The sequence below is a fragment of the Geotrypetes seraphini genome, chromosome 1, assembly GCF_902459505.1.
Source record: "Geotrypetes seraphini chromosome 1, aGeoSer1.1, whole genome shotgun sequence".
NCBI classification, from domain to species: domain Eukaryota; kingdom Metazoa; phylum Chordata; class Amphibia; order Gymnophiona; family Dermophiidae; genus Geotrypetes; species Geotrypetes seraphini.
In genome coordinates this window covers 449,227,731-449,248,605 of record NC_047084.1, presented here as the reverse complement: position 1 = coordinate 449,248,605, position 20,875 = coordinate 449,227,731, and the positions used below count along the sequence as shown (strand labels likewise).

At 45.1% G+C, this 20,875-nt stretch overlaps 1 protein-coding gene across 7 annotated transcripts in view; it reads left to right on the top strand.

The window, feature by feature from the left end:
• The window catches only part of SRPK3 (SRSF protein kinase 3), a 229,943-nt gene that overhangs the window by 174,260 nt on the left and 34,808 nt on the right, over positions 1–20,875 (top strand). For 5 of the 7 annotated variants that reach the window (XR_004537004.1, XM_033920857.1, XM_033920880.1 and 2 more), the window contains one exon: positions 7,140–7,247. The exons of 1 other annotated variant lie outside the window; for it this stretch is intronic. Coding sequence is in view for 5 of the 6 variants with exons in the window: in XM_033920857.1 (XP_033776748.1) it covers positions 7,140–7,247 (108 nt within the window). In the remaining variant the exon portion in view is untranslated. Of the gene's footprint in view, positions 1–7,139; positions 7,248–15,576; positions 15,703–20,875 lie in introns of those variants that run through there. One more of the 7 variants, XM_033920890.1, reaches the window with a different exon arrangement.

Genomic DNA, 20,875 nt, shown 5'->3' with positions numbered 1-20,875 from the left:
CTCGCCTTCAGTTGTCCATTGTTTTCTTTGTGTTCGCAGATTGTGTCCTTAACCAGTGCTTCCATCATCTTTCCCGGAACCGAGGTCAAGCTCACTGGCCTGTAGTTTCCCGGGTCACCCCTTGATCCCTTCTTAAAGATGGGCGTGAAATTTGCTATTTTCCAGTCCTCTGGGATCTCCCCAGTTTTTAAGGATAAGTTATATATTTGGCGAAGTGTTTCCGCTATTTCGTTTCTCAGTTTTTTTAGTACCCTTGGGTGGATGCCGTCCGGGCCTGGTGATTTGTCGCTCTTCAGTCTGTCTATCTGTCTGAGGAAATCCTCTTTGCTTACCTCTAGTTGGACCAGTTTTTCATCATGGTCTTCGTTTGTGATCTCCTTGGGTTCTAGGATATTGGATGTGTCCTCTCTCGTGAAGACTGACGAGAAGAACTTGTTTAACCTGTCAGCTATCTCTTTTTCCTCCTTTATCACTCCCTTCCTGTCTCCATCGTCTAATGGTCCCACTTGCTCCCTGGCTGGTTGTTTCCCCTTCACATACCTGAAGAATGGTTTGAAGTTTCTTGCTTCCCCCGCCAGTCTCTCCTCATATTCTCTTTTTGCTTTCCTAACCACTCGGTGACAGTCTTTTTGGTGCCTTTTGTGCTCCTTCTGGTTGTCCTTTGGTCCTTTTTCCATTTTCTGAATGATGTTTTCTTGTCACTTATCGCCTTTTTTCACTGCATTTGTTATCCACGACGGGTTTTTGGTTCGATTCTTTTTGCACCCTTTCCTAAACCTGGGGACATACAGGTTTTGTACTTCGTGCACCGTGCCCTTGAGTAGGGCCCAGGCTTCCTCAACGGTCTCTATCTTTCCTGAGCTGTTGCTGAGCTTCTTTCCCACCTTTTTCCTCATGGCCTCTTAATTCCCTTTTCTGAAATTGAGTGCTGTCGTTGTGGTTTTTTTTCATCTTTGATGTTCCTATTTCTAGCTTGCACTGGATCATGTTGTGATCGCTGTTTCCTAGTGGCGCTAGTACTGCCACCTTCTTTGTGGGTCCCCCTAGCCCGTTGAGGATTAGGTCAAGAGTGGCATCTCCTCATGTTGGTTCCATGACCAGCTGTCTTGGGGCCTACTCTTGCATGTTTTTCCTTCTTGACTTAAGTCATACAAAGGATTGTGACTCATCAGGGGAAGGTCATTCTGGTGACTCCAGATTGGCCCCACAGACCATGGTATGCAAATGTGTAGCATCTTCAGATGGGTCTCTGTCTCCGGTGTTTCCAGACCTCCTTTTTCTCAGGGTTTTGATATGCATAGAACAGCGGTCTCAAACACGCGGGTCGCATGCGGCTCTCCAGGTGCTATTTTGTGGCCCGCAGTCTGGACGCGATAATTAACTGCTCCCTTGCTGCAGTTGATTTTTCTGGTCAAAGCTGCGGCCGGCGGCGGCTCCTGGTGCCATCCACATCAGCATGTCTGGCGGCTCAGTCGATCATTCAGTTCAAAGCCATGGGTGGCGGCTCCTCGCGCTATCCACTCCTGCATCGGAAGCCCCTCTGATGTCACAACATCAGAGAGGCTTCAGACGCAGGCGCGGATCTCGCGAGGAGCCACCATCCACGGCTTTGAACGGAATGATCGACTGAGCCGGCCAGACACGCTGCTGCTCCACAAGGAAGGGAAGGGGGAAGAGAAATGCTGCTGCATAGGAAAGGGGGACCCTAGGGAAATGCTGCTGCTGTACAGGGAGAGGGAGGGAAGGGGGAAGAGAAATGCCTTTGCTGCACAGGAAAGGGGGAAGGGAAATGCTGCTGCTGCTGTACAGGGAAAGGGAGGGAAGGGGGAAGAGAAATGCCTCTGCTGCACAGGAAAGGGGGAAGGGAAATGCTTCTGTTGCTGCTGCACCCAATTGGGGAAAGAGAGGGAAGGAAGGAGAAGGAAGACAAGGGAGAGGAGAGGAACGAGAGGTGCCAAGTTCATGGGAGGGAGGGAAGGAAAGGAGATACCCGACCATGGAGGGGGAGGGAGAGATACCAGGACATGGGGCAAGGGAAGGAGACAGATGCCAGACCAGGGGAAAGGAAGAAGGAAGGAGGGAGAGAAAGGAAGGAAAGAGATGTCAGACCATATATATTTATATATCTTTCCTTTTAACTGTTAAAGGAAAGTTTTATAAACTATAAAGAGTTTTACCTCATGCAAAATTGTCATTTCTTTAATAAGACATTAACTATTTTTTATGTGGCCCTCCAAGAACCTACAAATTCAAAATGTGGCCCCGCAAAGGGTTTGAGTTTGAGACCACTGGCATAGAGGATCCAGATTGTTTTGCACTTAATGCATGACACTTGAACACGAGGCACTAGAGCAGAAAAAATATTCAGAAGTGGTCATTTCTACCCTTCTCCAGTCTGAAGAAGCCAACTACAGTTTTGACCTAAACAATGGCATGGAAGACTTTTCAGCATTGGTGCATCCAAGTGTGTGGAACAGTTTTCAGCGGTGTTGGCTTTTCTCCAAGCCGGCCTTGACAGGGGACTCGCCATAGCTTCCCTTCGGGTCAAAGTCGCAGGGCTCTTTTGTTTCTGGGATCAAGACCGCAGACCTACGCTGGCATTTCATCTGGATTTCACCAGATTTCTAAAGGGTGTTGTTCGCATCAGACCTCCGATCAAACAACTGTTCCATTTGTGGGATCTTAATGTGGTTCTGCGGGGTCTCACCAAAGCCCCAATTGAGCCTCTGGAAGAGATATCCCTACTGGATGCATGAGTTTACACACACTTAACCAACTGAGAGCTAATGGGTTTCAAAGCAACTCTGTAAGAGCCCTGTGCAGTTCACAGCTACATTTGAAGGATCCTCAAGACTGCTGCATAAAGGCAGTCTTTCTGGTAGGTGTGACCTCAGTGAGATGAGTTTGGGAGCTCCAGGCTCTTTCTTGTAGGGAGCTTTTCCTTAAAATCTCATAGACTGGAGTCTCTGTGCTTACTGTTCCTTTTCTAAGGTGGTTTTGGCGTTTCATGTCAATCAAGAAGTCAGTTTACCTGTCTTCTAGTCTACAGGTTCCGAGAAACAAGATCGTATTTTGAAGAAGTTGGACATGAGAAGAGTGCTGCTTCAATATCTAGAGGTCACTAATGAATTTAGACTTTCTGATCATCTGTTTGTGCTGACTTATGTAGCTAAGGGAGGTACACCCACTTCCAAGGCCATGATTTCCAGATGGATCCGTACTACCATTTTCGGCAGCCTACATTGTCTGTGAAAAACAGTCCCCTGTGTAGCTTCGTTGTGAGCAGAAGCTAGGGCAGTCTCTCCAGCGGAGATTTGTAGAGCTGCCACTTGGTCAACTCTACACACGTTTGCAAAGTTTTACAGGGTGGATGTGGCAGCAAAAGAATACTCTGCCTTTGGCTCCTCAGTGTTATGGGCCAGTGCAGTCATCTCATCCTAGATTTCTGGGACTGAATTTGTACGTCCCACTTGTCCAAAATGACACATCTATTGCACTGGAAAAAGAGATTGTTCTTAACTTGATAATATCTTTTCCAGTAGATAGGTGTGTCATTCTAGAGCCACCTGTTCATTTGTTAAATTATTTGTTAGAGCAGAACTCATGTGTTTGGAAACTTCCCTTCTTCACCTGTTCTCAGAAGAGCTCTTGTATGCTTTGTCACTAACTGTAAGCAACGGAAGAGTTCTTAGTGAATAAGTAAGAGGGTTACAGAAAAAATCAGGAGTGAATTCCTTCTGCAGAGCAAGTGGGAATGGGGAAATTATCCGCTTGTCCAGAATGAAACATTTATCTACTGGAAAAGATGATATTAAGGTAAGAACATAATCTCTTTTTATAGATTATCCTGTGTGAGATAGATAGCCAGTGTACAACTTTTAATAAAGGAGTGATGTGGTTGAATTTGTGATGACCAGTGATGTGTTTAATTGCAGTGTTTTGGATGAGTTGTAGTCTTTTGTGATCTTTAATCCGGATACCTTTATAAAGAGAATTGCAATAATCTAAACGACTGATCAAGAGTGAATTAATTAATACATTATGTTCAGAAGAATGTAGAAGGTTGCGGATAGAGTGAATAAGATGGAACTTTTAAAATGAGCTGTGCATCACAGTAGAAATTAGAGTTGTAAATGTAACTGTTATCTAGGGTAACGCCTAGTACTTTTGTGGAAATAACCCATGGAATGGGTGTACTGTTAAGTAGAATTGGTGAAGACAGGGATGGGTTTTTGATCTTACTAAACAAAATAGATTTATACTTACCTGAGTTCAGAATTAGTCTATTGCTTGTTAGCCAAGTGGTCAGGTTTTTAAATTTGTTGTAGATAGTTGTAATATGTGACTGATTAAAGGGATTGTGAGTACATAGTAGTGCTGCCCAATTCACGATTCGAATTGGTTCACCGATTCACTTCGGGTGAATTGATTCGAATCGGTTCAAAACAACAAAAAAACGGCTTCCCGTTTCGCCTGACCCTCCCCCTTGTCCCCTAAAGCAGGAGCGGCAGTTGCCGCACCTGCTTTAGAAGGCGAGGGGGGAGGGTCAGCCGGGAAGTGCTGCTGTCGGCTTCCCTCCCCCCGGGCCTTCCGCTTCCCCCCTGGCCTCCCCCACTATTTACCTTCCAGCCGGAACAGCCTGCAAAGAAGATCGCGGTGTTAGCGATCTTAGTACCGCTTCGGAGCTGGTTTCTCCGTCGCGGTCCCGCCCCTCCTCTGACATCAGAGGAGGGGCGGGACCGCGATGGAGGAACCAGCTTCGAAGCGGTACTAAGATCGCTAACACTGCGATCTTTGGAGGCTGTTCGGCTGGAAGGTAAATAGTGGGGGAGAAGCGGAAGGCCAGGGGGGTGTAAGCTGAACGCGGGGGGGGGAGGGGGAGTGAGCAGTCCTTCGGGGTGGGACAGGAAGGCAGGCCTTCAAAGGGGGGTGGACAGGCCTTCAAAGGGGGGGACAGGTCTTCAAGGGGGGGGACAGGCAGGCCTTCAGGGGTGGGATAGGCTTTCAAGGGGGGATAGGCCTTCAAGGGGAAGCAGGCCTTCAAGGGGGGGACAGGCAGGCCTTCAGGGGTGAGATAGGTCTTCAAGGGGGGGAAGGCCTTCAAAGGGGGGACAGGTCTTCAAGGGTGGGGACAGGCAGGCCTTCAGGGGTGGGATAGGTCTTCAAGGGGGGAGGCCAAGCCTTCAAGGGGGGGATAGGTCTTAAAGGGGTGGGATGCAGGCCTTTAAGGGGGTGACAAGCCTTCAAGGGGGAAACAGGCCTTTAGGGGTGGGGGTGCAGGCCTTCAGAGGTGGGGTGCAAGCCTTCAGGGGTGGGGTGCAGGCCTTCAGGGTGGGGACAGACATTCAAGGAGGGACAGACCTTCAGGGGAGGGGGGCCCTGGTATAGAAGTACACGGAGGGAGGGAAGAGGGGGTTCAAAGAGATGTTCATATGCCGGACTTTGGGGAGGAAGAAATGGATCTGAAAATAGAGGAGAGGGAGAGAGATGATGAACATTTAGGAAGGGAAGGAACAGAAAGGGAGAGAAGTTGGACGCAAGGGATAGTGTTGAGGGGGGATAGAGATACTGGATAGGAGGGTAGTTGGGGAAAAAAAAGGGAGAGATGGTGGACCCTGGGCTGGTGGGGAAGGAAGGAGAGATGCTGGATGAAAGGGTAGTTAAGAAAAGGTGGATCTGTGTAGGAAGATGAAAAAAAGGAAAGATGCCAGACCTCCTGGGGAGGGAAGAGAAACGGAATGGGAGGACAGAGATGGAAGATGGATGGTTAGCAGGGAGAAAGAAGAAAGGAGGAGACCCTGGCAAGCAAGTTATCAGAAGACAATCAGAGCCTGAGACCAACAAAATTTGAAAAAAGACCAGACAACAAAAGGTAGAAAAACTAATTTTATTTTCCATTTTGTAATTACAATATGTCAGATTTGAAATGTGTATCCTGCCAGAGCTGGTGTTAGACCGCAAACGTGAGCTAGGATTTAACAGAGAGAGGAAAAGTATTTTTTGTTTGTTTATTTTGTTTACAACACAGCGCCAGTGTGGTTAGGAGAAGGCAAAGGCTGTAAAGGCTGTAAAATAAACCCACCAGGATGTTTGAAAAAAAAAAAAAAAATACCCACCCAATCGAATCGAATTGAAAAACCAATTCAATAGGCTGAATCGAATCGAAATTTTTTTCCCTGAATCGGGCAGCACTAGTACATAGAATCTGAATATCATCAGCATAGACTAAAGCAGTAAAGTCCAAAGATTGTAAAATTGTATGAAGTGGGGCGAGAGTCATAGGTAATAGCCAGACCACCACCACAGCAATGAAGTTTATTGCAGCAGTGGTTATTGAAGGGGGGGATGTTGCTTGATGAAGATAAGCTAAGTCTGTTGATGTTAGCCAGGTTTCGGTAATGAGAAATATATCTATATGATGAAATTTGATGAGTTCAGAGATAAGGTGAAATTTTGTTTTGCTTGAACAACAATTAAGGAGTTCTATTTTAAGTGTACTGGAACTAATATTAGAGTGTGACTGGATGTAAGGGGAGTGGGTAGTAGTAGAACTATGTCTCTTTCAAGGAAAGAATTGTGGATGCATCCATATCTGGAAGACTAAGCAGGAGAGGAAAGAGTAAAAGGATGATGTGAAGGAGGTGCCTCATGTTGATCATATATAGCACATGAAGGAGCGCACAAAAGAACATGAACTACTCCTTATATACGTTCCTTCGGTGTGTGCCACTAGAGTAGTGAGCAGATATGTTAGCTAACCAAGTATCTTTTCTGGAAGTGGGTGGAGCTGGGATGACCAGCCACCACATACACAGCGGTTACTGAGAGGTAAGCAGGCAGAATTGACCGGAGAGCAGGGAGAGCTAAGAACAAAATCATGCAGATAAATTGAGCAAGTAATAAAACAGTGACAAAGAGCATACAATAATTATGTTTGGTGAAAGATTGTAGAGAGAACGGGTTTGAACCTTAATGTAAAATAGAATTGTGAAATTGTGCAGATACTTCTGCTGTTCTAGAGATTTTCTTATTCTCTGTGATAGTTACAAGATATCTTCAGGATCACTAAAGTATCTGCTATAACTTTCTTGCCTTTCTTCCTTTTTCTAACCCAACCCTAATTTCTATATCTATTTTAGCACAAGCACTTCACAGAGGACATTCAGACACGACAGTACCGGGCAGTTGAGGTTTTGATTGGTGCCAGCTATGGTCCACCTGCAGATATCTGGAGCACTGCTTGTATGGTATAGAACTTTTCTTTCTTCTTTTGGTATCTCTTTGTATCCATCTTCTAGCTAACTTCTCCCAATACAGGCAGTCCCTGGGTTACGAACGAGTTCCATATTTTTAACCGATCTTAACTTGAATTTGTATGTAACTCTGATCCTGTACAGGGCACAGTCTATATTTTGAGGACTGTTTCTTTAATGTTTTTAAAGTACTGTAGCTTAAATAGAATAAAAAGATAGGAGGTTTACACTTATTTTGTTATTCACCACCCCCACTGTTTCCTCTCCACCACCACATCCCAACATTTCTCCCTCTCATCTCTCTTCCCCATGGATCTGTAGTTCATGCCTCTCCCACCACCGTGCCAATATTTCTCTCTCCATCCTATGCCCAACAATTCACCTGCTTTCTTCATTTCCCCATGTGCACCATCTCTTTCCCTCTCACTCAGACACCCAATTTTCCCTTTCTACTCCCTCCCCACCTCAGCATCTCTCTCTCTTCCTCCATTCTTCTATCCTATGTCCCAACTTCATGCTCCGCGCCCTCACTCTATTTTGTGTCCCATGTTTATGCTCCCTCCCTTCTGTCTTCCTCCCTTCCATCCTTTGTCTGAAGTTTGTGCTCGCTCCCTTCCTTCTGTGTCCCAACACAACCCTATTTCTCCCTTCCTATGCCAATGCAGTCCCTCCTCCACCCTTCTGTTCCAACGCGACCCTCCTCCTCCTCCTCCCTTCCATGTCCCAACGTGCCCCTCGTCATCCCCCTCCGTTCTGCGTCCCAAATTTGTGCCTTCCGTGGGTGTTTATCTCCTCTGGCCGGCTCCCTCTTCCCAGCCACACTTCTGTTGGCAAAACTGTGAGTGATGCATTCTGCATGTGGTCTTGCTAATTTTCGCAAAGCTGCGATCGGCAGCTCTTGCAGTCCACTAATCTGAAAGCATTCCCTCTGACGTCTGCATCGGAGAAGGCTTCTGGGCCAGCGGACCGCACGTATGAACTGCCGATTGCGCCTTTGCAAAGACCAGCAGACCGCATGCAGAAGCCACCGCTCGCGCCTTTGCCAACAGAAGTGTGGCTGGGAGAAGGGAGCCAGCCAGAGGAGGTAAACACCCGCAGGAGGCAAAATTTGGGGCAAGGAACGGAGGGGAACTTTGAGGGGCATGTTGGAACATGGAAGGGAAGAGGAGGGTCATGTTTGGACAGGAAGGAAAAAGAAGGGGGCATGTTGGCACAAGAAGGGAGAGGCAGTACCCTGGTTTGTAAGTTGAGTGTTCTTAAACTGGGGACTGCCTGTACTATTTTCCACTTGGGGATGGGATATCAGTATATCTTTTACATTCCATACTCCTGGCTCATTAATGATGAGTTATAGAGGGCATCCTCGCTTAGAAAACTGAGACTGTAAAGCCAAGGATAAAAACTAACATTACAGTAATAATTGTACTGTTCCTTAGCATCCCTCTAGATCAGTACAGATGCATGAGTTTACACATACTTAACCAAATGAGAGCTAATGGGTTTCAAAGCAACTCTGTAAGAACCCTGTGCAGTTCACAGTTACATTTAAAGGATCCTCAAGACTGCTGCATAAAGATGCTACTGAAGCAGGTTTTAAATGTTTTGCTTCTAGCTCTAGGCTGTGGTCTATGGGGACTTTGCAGTTATAGCATGCTTCTGGTGGAGGGAACAAATGTTGGAATAAATTTAGAGGGTCACTTATTGGGGTTAATCAGGAGGTGAGCAAGATACAGATGGGCTCAGTCTTACTAGCAGATATCTTGTATGATCTCATTAGAGCTTTGATAAAAGGAGTGGCACTTTTTATTGCAGCCTGTTGGTCATGGATGTAGTGTAGAAGTTGAGTAAGCTCCTGTTCCAGGGTAAGAAGCTGTTCAGAGAAGACCTAGAGAAGCTGGTCAAGAGTCTGGAAAGGCTTGGTGACCAGAGTATATTTTTGGGAGGTCTGATACCGCCCAAGGAAATCTAGGGGTCAATCCTTTGAAGGAGGCCACAGAGATGGCCAAGACACCAAAGCAGCAACTCCAGGACAAGCCAGAAGATCTCAGTGAAAATGTTGGGGCCCACTGGCTGGTGACAGTAGAAGGATGACTAAGGCGCTTCTACAAGCAGTGAGCTTAGATCATGGAGGATCAGTAGGTTCTGGAGTTATTCCAAGAAGGCTGCACACTAAAGTTTGCCTCCCTTCCTGCTGGATGTTTTCCTGGACTACTCTTGTCAATTTCATTTATAGACTGCGATAATCAGGGAGACTGCAGCTATTGGTACAGCTGAGATTTTTGGACCAAAAAACATGGCCCAAAAGTGGGGGTCTCGGTTTATATTTAGGTCAACTCTAACCTTCCCCCCTCCCAAACCTGTTTCAGGCCACTGCCGGGCCAGTCATGAAACCTGGTGGGCCAGCGGTGGGCCAGGACAGGAGGGGATCCCTTCCACTCCTTTCCCGACTGATTCTACTAACTTTTACCTCCCTCCCCCTCCCTGGTGTACCTTTTAAATCCCTGGTGGGCCAGGACAGCAGGGATCCCTCCCACCTACCAAGTTACTAAGTTTATTAAAAATTTGTTATACCCTTATCAAATATTTCAAGGTGGTTGTACAATAAAATCAAGGGGGGAAGAAATAGTAACAAAGAAACATCATCAATTAAAACAAAAGATCAAAGGACATAACTGAAACGAGTGGAAAAGGGAGAACTACAATATAAATAAAGAAAAGAGAGAAACACAGGAAATACAAAAAGGCAGGGTAATACTTAACAGTCCAACTAAAGTGGACTGAAATGAAGTTTAGCAAAAAACCAAATCCAAGGAGGAAAACAAGGTTCAACTGTCTGCAGTGAAAAACAAACCAGAACAAACAAAGCAAAAAACTCGGGCGGTTTTTTCAGCATGTCACCTATCGGCTATTTACCCAAGGCTTTTTTCTTTTGATAATTTTCTGCTTTATCAAAAATTGGACCCCTGACGAAGGTTAGTCCGAAACACGGACCGTGTTGGGTCCCTCACCTGGTAAAAGGTTTTTAACCTAAAATTTACTTGTCATAATAAAGCCTGCCTGCATCGTGTACAAGGTCTGCAGTTTTTTGCTTTGTTTGTTCTGAAATGAAGTTTATAAAATCCTTAAAAGGACAGTCAAACTTGGAAAGCATCTTTAAAAAGGAACGTTTTAAGGAAGGATTTGAATTTTTCCATAGATGTTGTCTCTCTTAAGAAATTAGGCATAGAGTTCCAAAGGGAAGGAGCAACAGCTGAAAAATGGAATTTCTTCTTGTACTGATGTGTCTGAATGATGGGACTACTAATAAATTTTGATCTGAGGATTGGAGGGTGCGTGGTGAAGAGTATGGGATCAGAAGTTTGTTGATAAATTCCGGCTGTCCTGTTTTTCTTGTTTTAAATGTCAGCAGTAATGTTTTATAAGTGATACGGTGATCAATAGGAAGCCAATGGGCTTTAATCAGGAGGGCAGTGACATGGTCGAATTTCTTGACCTTAAATATTACATTACATTACATTAGAGATTTCTATTCTGCCATTGCCTTGCGGTTCAAGGCGGATTACAAAAGAATTACAAAAAGGTTTTACATGAAGAAGATATCTGGTAATTTCTAGAGGAGCTATGGAATAGATGAGGTTGCTTTGGGGACTCGGAAAGGTATTTAGGAGTGGTATTGGGAAGTGGGAAGGAGCTAGCGATATTAAGTCGTTTGCAGGGATTTCTTGAAGAGTAGAGTCTTTATTTATTTTCTGAATGTTTTGTAGTTTGGGGTCATAATTAGTGGATTGGAGATTTGGTTGTTGAGTTTTGCTACTTGTGTGACTAGGAGGCCATCATATAGTTTTTTCTGTTTGACTTCTTTGATTGGAGGGTACATGAATGAAGTGTGGGGTTTTCTATGTCTAGTTGATGTAGTTTGGATGAGATGATTGTTCAGGTAGATTGGGCTGTCGCCGTTTATGGTTTTAAATAGTAGACAGTAGAATTTAAATAGTATTCTTGCCGGAATTGGAAGCCAGTGTGAATTGAGGTATGCCTCTGTGATGGGGGTAATGTTTCCTCAATAGTCTCAGTGCTGTGTTTTGGATTGTTTGTAGTTGTTTTATCATTGTTGGGAGGTAGAGAATGTTGCAATAGTCTAAAACAGTGTTCTTCAACCTTTTTACACCTATGGACCGGCGGAAATAAAATAATTATTTCGTGGACCGGCAAACTAATAAGACTGAAATTTTTTTAAACCCCATTGCCACCCCATCCCCGCGAGCTCGGTCCCGTTAACCATCTGATCCCATCTGCACAAGCCTCAAATAGTTATGATTTTATATTGAACATATTTTATTAAAGTATAAAAAGAAACAATATTCTTTACAATTGTCATTTTATAAATATAAATAATACAGGGCAAGGATCAACAAAACCCCCGTCTCCCCTCCCCTTCACTTATATCCCCTCTACTATCAAGAAAATTGAATAAGCCAAATTATTACAGAATGCTACACAAATATCATGCTAACAGAATACCACAGTCACACATGGCAGGAATGGTGTTAGGGGAGTGGAACTAGGGCAACTGCCTCCTGGTCAGAGAGAGCCCTAAGTCAGCTGGAAGCTAAAGACGCACTGCCTGGGCTTTGCACTCCCCAGTTATGTCTAACATCAGCTCTAGCAGGATACATATTTTAAATATATATTCTAATCACAAGATAGAAATAAAATTATTTTTTTCTACCTTTTGTCGTCTCTGGTTTCTGCTTTCATCTTCTTTTCACTCTCTTCCATCCAGCGTCTGCCCTCTGTCTCTTCAATCCAGCATCTGCCACTTCCATCCACTGTCTGCCCTCTACCCCTCCCCCTTCCATATGGTTTATGCGTTTTTTCTATGCCCCTCTCTCCTACACCAGATCTAGCATCTTTGTCCCTCTTTCCTTATTTTTCATCTGACCCCCCTTCCCAGCATCAATCTCTTTCTACTTTGTCATTCCTGTCTCTCCCCTTTCTCTCATCTGATCTCTCCATTCCATCCTGACTCCTTCCCCTCCTCTAATCTCCCTGCCAGCTGTTTCCTTCCAATGTTCCTCCTCCCCTATCCAGCAGTACCTTCTCCCTTTCATCCTCCCCTTATCCAACAGTAATTCTCGTCCCTTCCCCTTCTCCCCTGTCAGCAGTACCCCCTTCCCCTCCCTTGTCCAGGAGTACCCCTTCTCCCTTTCCTCCTCCTCTTATCCAACAGTAACTCTCGTCCCTTCCCTTTCCCTTCTCCCCTGTCAACAGTAGCCCCTTCCCCTCCCTTGTCCATGAGTACCCCTTCTCCCTTTCCTCCTCCTCTTATCCAACAGTAATTCTCGTCCCTTCCCTTTCCCTTCTCCCCTGTCAGCAGTAACCTCTTCCCCTCCCTTGTCCAGAAGTACCCCTTCTCCCTTTCCTCCTCCCCTTATCCAACAGTAAGTCTCGTCCCTTCCCTTTCCCCCCTGTCAGCAGTAGCCCCTTCCCCTCCCTTGTCCAGGAGTACCCCTTCTCCCTTTTCTCCTCCCCTTATCCAACAGTAATTCTCGTCCCTTTCCTTTCCCTTCTCCCCTGTCAGCAGTAGCCCCTTCCCCATGAGTACCCCTTCTCCCTTTCCTCCTCCTCTTATCCAACAGTAATTCTCATCCCTTCCCTTTCCCTTCTCCCCTGTCAACAGTAGCCCCTTCCCCTCTCTTGTCCAGGAGTATCCCTTCTCCCTTTCCTCCTCCTCTTATCCAACAGTAATTCTCGTCCCTTTCCTTTCCCTTCTCCCCTGTCAGCAGTAACCCCTTCCCCTCCCTTGTCCAGGAGTACCCCTTCTCCCTTTCCTCTTCCCCTTATCCAACAGTAATTCTCGTCCCTTTCCTTTCCCTTCTCCCCTGTCAGCAGTAGCCCCTTCCCCTCCCTTGTCCAGGAGCACCCCTACTCCCTTCCCTCCTTCCCTCTCCAGCAAATGTTTCCTCTATGTAGGCTAGTGGCAGCTCTGTGTACTTTTAACTTCGGCACACAGCTGCCCCTAAGCTGTATTTTAGCCGCAGTTTCATGAGGCAGCCTCGGGGTCTTTGGTAGGCCGGCCCACATCGCATCATCGAAACGAGCCGGCCTACCAAAGGCCCCGAGGCTGCCTCATGAAACCGCAGCTAAAATACTGCTTAGGGGCAGCTGTGTGCCGAAGTTAAAAGCACATAGAGCTGCCCCTGCTTGTCTGGGGGTGCGGAGACACGCGGCAGGAGTAGGAGGTGGAAGGCAGGAGTGCCGGCATAGCGACGGCAACAGGAAGTTGCATGTCAGCTGACGCCGGCACTTTTTGCTGCGGCGGGGACCCGAATCCTTCGTGGACCGGCAACATTTTTTTGAGGACCGGCGGTTGAAGAACTGTGGTCTAAAAGACCTAGGGCTAGTGATTGTACCAAGAGCTGGAATTGTGTTCTATCAAAGAATTTTCGAACTTGTCTTAAGTTATGATTTTGACGGCAGTGTTCTGGACTATCTGTAGATGTCTGATCTTTTTTTTGTAATTCCATGATATAAAGCGTTACCGTAGTCCAGGCAAGAGATGACCACGGAATGAATAAGAATATTTAAATCAGAATAGTGAAGGAAGTTAGCAAGAGAACGGATCATCCAGAGGCAGTGAAAACATTTTTGAACTACTGTGCTTATATGGTAATTAAAATTGAGGTTCTCATCTAAAGTAATTCCTAAGAGCTTGATTGAGTTGACTGACTGAACCAGGATAGGCTTGAATTTGATTGGAAGGAGTAGAAAAGAACCTTTCTTAGTTGGAAAAATCATTGCTTTGGTTTTATTAATGTTAAGTGATAACATATTGGAGTTAAGCCATTCACCTATTTTTTCCAGCTTTTGATTAATATTGGAGAAGTCTTCAAGGTTATCCAGGTTGATGGGATGAATTAGTTGGATATCGTTGGCATAAGCATAGATGGTAAAGCCAATTGATTGTCCAAGGGTAATCAGAGGAGCCAGGAAAATATTAAAGAAGAGGGCAGAAAGAATTGATCTCTGAGGAATACTGAAGTCGTTTGAGTAAGATTCAGAGAAGGAACCGTTAAATGATACTACTTTTTTTTTATTCATTTTTTCATCTTACAAGTGTATCAAGAAATAACATTTGAACTTAAAAACATCACTTGATATTCTATTACAATCAACTTAAATTAATGAAATTATAACCTCCTCCCTCCTGTCCCTCCCATATCATATGCATTCACATATATAATATAATCTTTCCTATTAATCCAAACATTTAATAAAGAATCAGAAACCCCCCCCATCCCTATCCCATCATTTCAATTACATTATTAAGGGAAAATGTTAACTACTCATTACAATAATCTGTTAATGGTCCCCAAACATCTCAAAATTTACTAAAATATCCTTTTTGTGTGGCTAATGTTCTTTCCATTTTATATAGATGACATAAAGAATTCCACCAAAAACTAATTTAATCTGCTCCAATTTTTCCAATTAATGTAATCTGTTGAATGGCAGCTCCTGTCATAATAAGTAAAAGCTTATTGTTTTTTGAAGAAATCTGACTCTTCACTCTCATTGATATGCCAAATAAAATAGTATATGTTAAAGCCACTGGATTTTCTAATAACCTATTTATTTGGCCTCATATTGATTTCCAAAAAGCCAAAATAAATTGACAATAGATTAATAGATGATCTAAAGTCCCAGCTTAAAGATGACAGTGCCAACATCTATTAGACTTAGAGCGATCTAATTTTTGTAAACGAACAGGGGTCCAAAATGCTCTATGTAACAGAAAAAACCAAGTTTGTCTCATAAATGCAGATACTGTACATCTCATCCTCCAAGACCAAATTCGTGGCCATTGAAATGCTCCAAATGTCTCTAAGATCAGTTTTTGGTTTTTTATTCATAAATCCAGATATCAATTTATACCACTGTGCGGCCTGGTGTCCCAGGAAGTCCACCTGAAAGCATAAGAACTCTAAACTATATTGATTAAGATTTTTCCATTCAGAGAACCCAGCCTGAATGGCCTGCTTCAGTTGCAACCATCTAAAATTCTGTGATTTATTAAGACCAAATTTATGTTGCAAATGTGAAAAGTCAAGCAGCTTACTATTAGATATAGCATCCTCTAAAGTATGTATACCTACCATTACCCAATACTTCCAGATGATCTTAAATCCGCCAATTTGAATCTTGGAGTTAAGCCATATAATTTGATTTGTTGATTTATGTATTGGAATAAGTGTTAGGTTATTCACATATCTTAAGATTTTCCATGTATGTACTAATATTCTGTTTTCTTTATATATCCTAGGCATTTTGATACTAAGAACATGGTTTAATCACAGAGGAAACATGAGTCGCCATTACAACCATATCCAATCTGGAATATTTTCACCTTCATTGTTTCTTCCAGCGTATTTTTTATCCAAATGTCTAAATACTTTATTCCATCTTCTTTCCACATAAAGGGAAACGAGTCAAATAAACTTTTTGTACAATGCACATTAAGTGGAAGAATTTCTGATTTGCTCCAATTTATCTATATCCTGAAAATTTTCCACATTTCTCTATCAGTTCAAGTAAACATGGAATGGTTGTTTCAGGATTTCTCAAATGAAGCAGTATATCATCTGCATAAGCAGAGACTTTATATTCACGTTCTGAATAAGGAATACCCTGGATCTCCTTCACTTTTTGAATAGCTAGCAACAAGGGTTCCAATATAATATCAAAAAGCAAAGGAGACAAGGGACAACCTTGTCTAACCCCCCTGTAAATTAAACGTTCTGAAAAGTTATTATTAATATGTAATCTAGCAGCAGGGGAACTATACAAGGTTTAAATCATTTGTATAAATCTCGAACCTATTCCAAATCATTCCATAGTCTGATACATGAAGGTCCATTCTACTCGATCAAAGGCTTTCTCTGCATCTAAGGATACAGAAAATGCCGGCTCTTTCATGGCTTTTGTTAGATATAACATATGAAAGGCCAATCTGGTATTATTAGAAGAATGTCTTTGAGCAACGAATCCTACTTGGTGCATACCAATAATATAAGGTAGAGCCTTCGCTAAGCATAAAGCCAAAAGTTTAGCCAGAAGTTTTCCATCTACATTAATTAAAGAAATAGGCCTGTAATTTGAAACCAATGTGGGACCTTTATTTGGCCTTGGCAAAACTTAAAGTTAAAGATTCAGCCATAGTGCCTTTAATACATAGATTATGACGGCAGAAAAGGGCAAACGGCCCAACAAGTCTGCCCACTCAAAGAACCCTCCCCTTAAAAGAACCCTCCCCCTAAGCATTTCCCCGGAGTGAACCCACATGTTTATCCCATCGTCTCTTGAAGTCAAGCACGTTGCTGGCTTCGACTACCTGACGTGGAAGACCAATCCAAAGATCAACCACCCTTTCGGTGAAGAAGTACTTCCTGATGTCGCCATGAAGTCTCCCACCCTTGAGTTTGAGTGGATGCCCTCTTGTTGCCGTGGGACCTGTAAGGAAAAAGATATCTTCTTCCACCTCAGCACGGCCTGTAAGATATTTGAACGTCTCTATCATGTCTCCCCTCTCTCTGCGTTCCTCGAGAGAATATAATTGCAGCCTGCTTACACGTTCTTCATATGGAAGATCCTTGAGTCCTGAGACCATCTTAGTGGTCCTTCGCTGAACCGATTCCATTCTCTTCACATCCTTTCGATAATGTGGCCTCCAAAACTGAACACAGTACTCCAGATGAGGTCTCACCATGGATCTGTACAACGGCATTATAACTTCAGGCTTTCAACTGACAAAACTTCTTCGGATGCAACCCAGCATTTGTCGAGCCTTGGTTGAAGCTTTGTCCACTTGATTGGTAGTCTTCATATCATCACTAATGATTACACCCAGGTCCCGTTCTGCGACAGTTCTTGTTAAGGTTTCACCATTCAGGGAAACATATGTTCTGCAGGGATTACCGCTACCAAGGTGCATAACCTTACACTTTTTGGCATTAAAGCTCAGTTGCCAAGTATTTGACCATTTTTCCAGTAAAAGTAGGTCCTGCCTCATAGTGTCGGGCACGATTGTGCTGTCCACTACATTGCATAGCTTTGCGTCATCGGCAAATAAAGCAATTTTACCTCGAAGTCCTTGGGGCAGGTCTTGTACAAAGATATTAAATAGCATCGGACCCAAGACCGAGCCCTGCGGCACTCCACTGGTCACTTCCGACGTTTCTGAGAGAGTACCATTTACCACCACCCTCTGAAGTCTACCACTGAGCCATCTTTAACCCATGCAGACAATGTTTCTCCTAGTCCCATTGTATTCATTTTGTTCAATAACCTATGGTGCGGGACACTTATCAAAGGCTTTACTGAAGTCCAAATACACTATATCCAGGGACTCTCCCCTATCTAGTTGTTTCGTTACCCAGTCAAAGAAGCTTATCAGATTGGATTGACAAGACCTTCCCTTCGTAAATCCATGCTGGTGGGAATTCCTCAGCCTCTCGTCATCCAGAATCCTATCCAATCTGTTTTTAATCAACATCTCCAGAAGTTTACACACTATTGATGTAATTTTCAGCCTCTGACCTACAACCTTTATTTAGTTGAGTCTGATATAAATTTAGTAGATAAGGCAATAAAGTATTTTGAAACAATTTATAAAACTCTACCCGTAAACCATCACCACCTGGAGCAGATCCAACTCTAAGGGACTTCAGCGCTGTTTGCAATTCTTTTAGTGATATAGGCTCTTCTAAACTTCCTTTTATATGCTCAGGAACTTTAGGTCCCTCTAATATTTTTAAAAACTCTAAACCATCTTTTTCTTTATCTAAATAAGGCTCAGAAGAATAAAGAGCTTTATAAAATTTTAAAAATTGTTTTAAAATAGGTTCAACTTGAGTGTAAGTATCACCTTTTTCATCTTTAATGGCAATTATTTTTGTCTTCCTTTTTTTTTTGCTTTAAGATAATTTGCCAATAATCTTCCCGCCTTATTTGAATTTCCATAATACAAAGATTGTTGAGAAAATAAATCTTTCCTTACCAGTTTAGAAGAAATCTCATTATATTTACATTTAGCTTTTAAAAGAGACTGTAAAGTAGAATGTTCCCATTTATCAATCAATTTTGACTCCAAAAGCTTAATTTCTTGCTCCAGATCTGAAAATTAACTTTTGACCTGTTTCTTAAGATATGCCAAAAATGAGATAATTTGATCTCTTATGGTTGCCTTAAAAGCATCCCATAAAGTTTCCATAGAGATTTCTTCTGTAGTATTAATTTGGAAATATTCTTTCATTTTTAATGTAAAATCTTCACAAAATTTTGGTTCCGCAAGCAATGTTTTATCAAACCTCCATATTGGTCTACTATTATTATCCTGATCAACAATTTTTAGTTCATCCCACACTCCTCCATGATCAGATAAAATAATTGGATCTATGGAGGCTTGCGTTATTTGTTGTACTAATTGATTTTTAAACAAAAATGTAATCTATTCTTGAAAAGGATTTATGAACATGAGAGGAAAAAGAAAATTCCCGACCATCAAAATGAAGTATTTGCCATATATCCTTCAAGTCACAAGACTGTGCAAAATTATCTAGTCCTAATGATTTCATAATTCTAATAGGTTTTTTATCCATCAAAGGATCCATAACAGCATTAAAGTCCCCAGCCACTATTAAATTAGAAGCAGCCAGTGGTAATACCAGTTGTTGTAGAGTCTTGAAAAATTCATTTTGGTTCGAATTAGGAGCGTATACATTGAAGAGCGCCATCGTAGTATTTCCCATGCTCATGTCTACATGTACCCATCTTCCTAAAGGATCTGAAGCAGCCAATTTAAATAATGCAGTACATTTCTTATTTACTAAAATAGCTACCGTATTTTCACGCATATAACGCGCGCGTTATACGCGTTTTTACCTACCGCGCATACCCCTCGCGCGTTATATGCGTGAGCGCGGTATACGAAAGTTTTCAAACATAGTTCCCACCCCGCCCGACGCCCGATTCACCCCCCCAGCAGGACCACTCGCACCCCCACCCCGAACGACCACTCGCACGCGCTCCCACCCGCACCCGCATCCACGATCGGAGCAAGAGGGAGCCCAAGCCCTCTTGCCCGGCCGACTCCCCGACGTCCGATACATCCCCCCCCCCCCGGCAGGACCACTCGCACCCCCACCCCGAAGGACCGCCGACTTCCCGACAATATCGGGCCAGAAGGGAGCCCAAACCCTCCTGGCCACGGCGACCCCCTAACCCCACCCCGCACTACATTACGGGCAGGAGGGATCCCAGGCCCTCCTGCCCTCGACGCAAACCCCCCTCCCCCCCAACGACCGTCCCCCCCAAGAACCTCCGACCGCCCCCCCAGCCGACCCGCGACCCCCCTGGCCGACCCCCACGACCCCCCCACCCCCCTTCCCCGTACCTTTGGAAGTTGGCCGGACAGACGGGAGCCAAACCCGCCTGTCCGGCAGGCAGCCAACGAAGGAATGAGGCCGGATTGGCCCATCCGTCCTAAAGCTCCGCCTACTGGTGGGGCCTAAGGCGCGTGGGCCAATCAGAATAGGCCCTGGAGCCTTAGGTCCCACCTGGGGGCGCGGCCTGAGGCACATGGTCGGGTTGGGCCCATGTGCCTCAGGCCGCGCCCCCAGGTGGGACCTAAGGCTCCAGGGCCTATTCTGATTGGCCCACGCGCCTTAGGCCCCACCAGTAGGCGGAGCTTTAGGACGGATGGGCCAATCCGGCCTCATTCCTTCGTTGGCTGCCTGCCGGACAGGCGGGTTTGGCTCCCGTCTGTCCGGCCAACTTCCAAAGGTACGGGGAAGGGGGGTGGGGGGGTCGTGGGGGTCGCCAGGGGGGTCGCGGGTCGGCTGGGGGAGCGGTCGGAGGTTCTTGGGGGGGGCGGTCGTTGGGGGGGAGGGGGGTTTGCGTCGAGGGCAGGAGGGCCTGGGATCCCTCCTGCCCGTAATGTAGTGCGGGGTGGGGGTAGGGGGTCGCCGTGGCCAGGAGGGTTTGGGCTCCCTCCTGGCCCGATATTGTCGGGGAGTCGGCGGTCCTTCGGGGTGGGGGTGCGAATGGTCCTGCCGGGGGGGGGGGATGAATCGGACGTCGGGGGGGGTGAACGGAGAGTCGGGACAGCGCACGGAGAGGCGGGGCAGTGCACGGAAGTCAGGGGGGTGAACGGAGAGTCGGGACAGCGCACGGAAAGTCAGGGCAGTGCACGGAAGTCAGGGGGGGGTGAACGGAGAGTCGGGACAGCGCACGGAAAGTCAGGGCAGTGCATGGAAGTCAGGGGGGGGTGAACGGAGAGTCGGGACAGCGCACGGAGAGGCGGGGCAGTGCACGGAAGTCAGGGGGGTGAACGGAGAGTCGGGACAGCGCACGGAGAGGCGGGGCAGTGCACGGAAGTCAGGGGGGTGAACGGAGAGTCGGGCAGCATGCGCGGTATAATCGTGAGCGCGTTATACCAAAGTTTTTGTGCTTATCATCGTGATTTCTGCGCGCTATACACGTGTGCGCGTTTTATACGGGTGCGTGTTATTTGCGTGAAAATACGGTACTCCAGCCTTCTTTCCAACAGCAGGGGCAAAAAAACA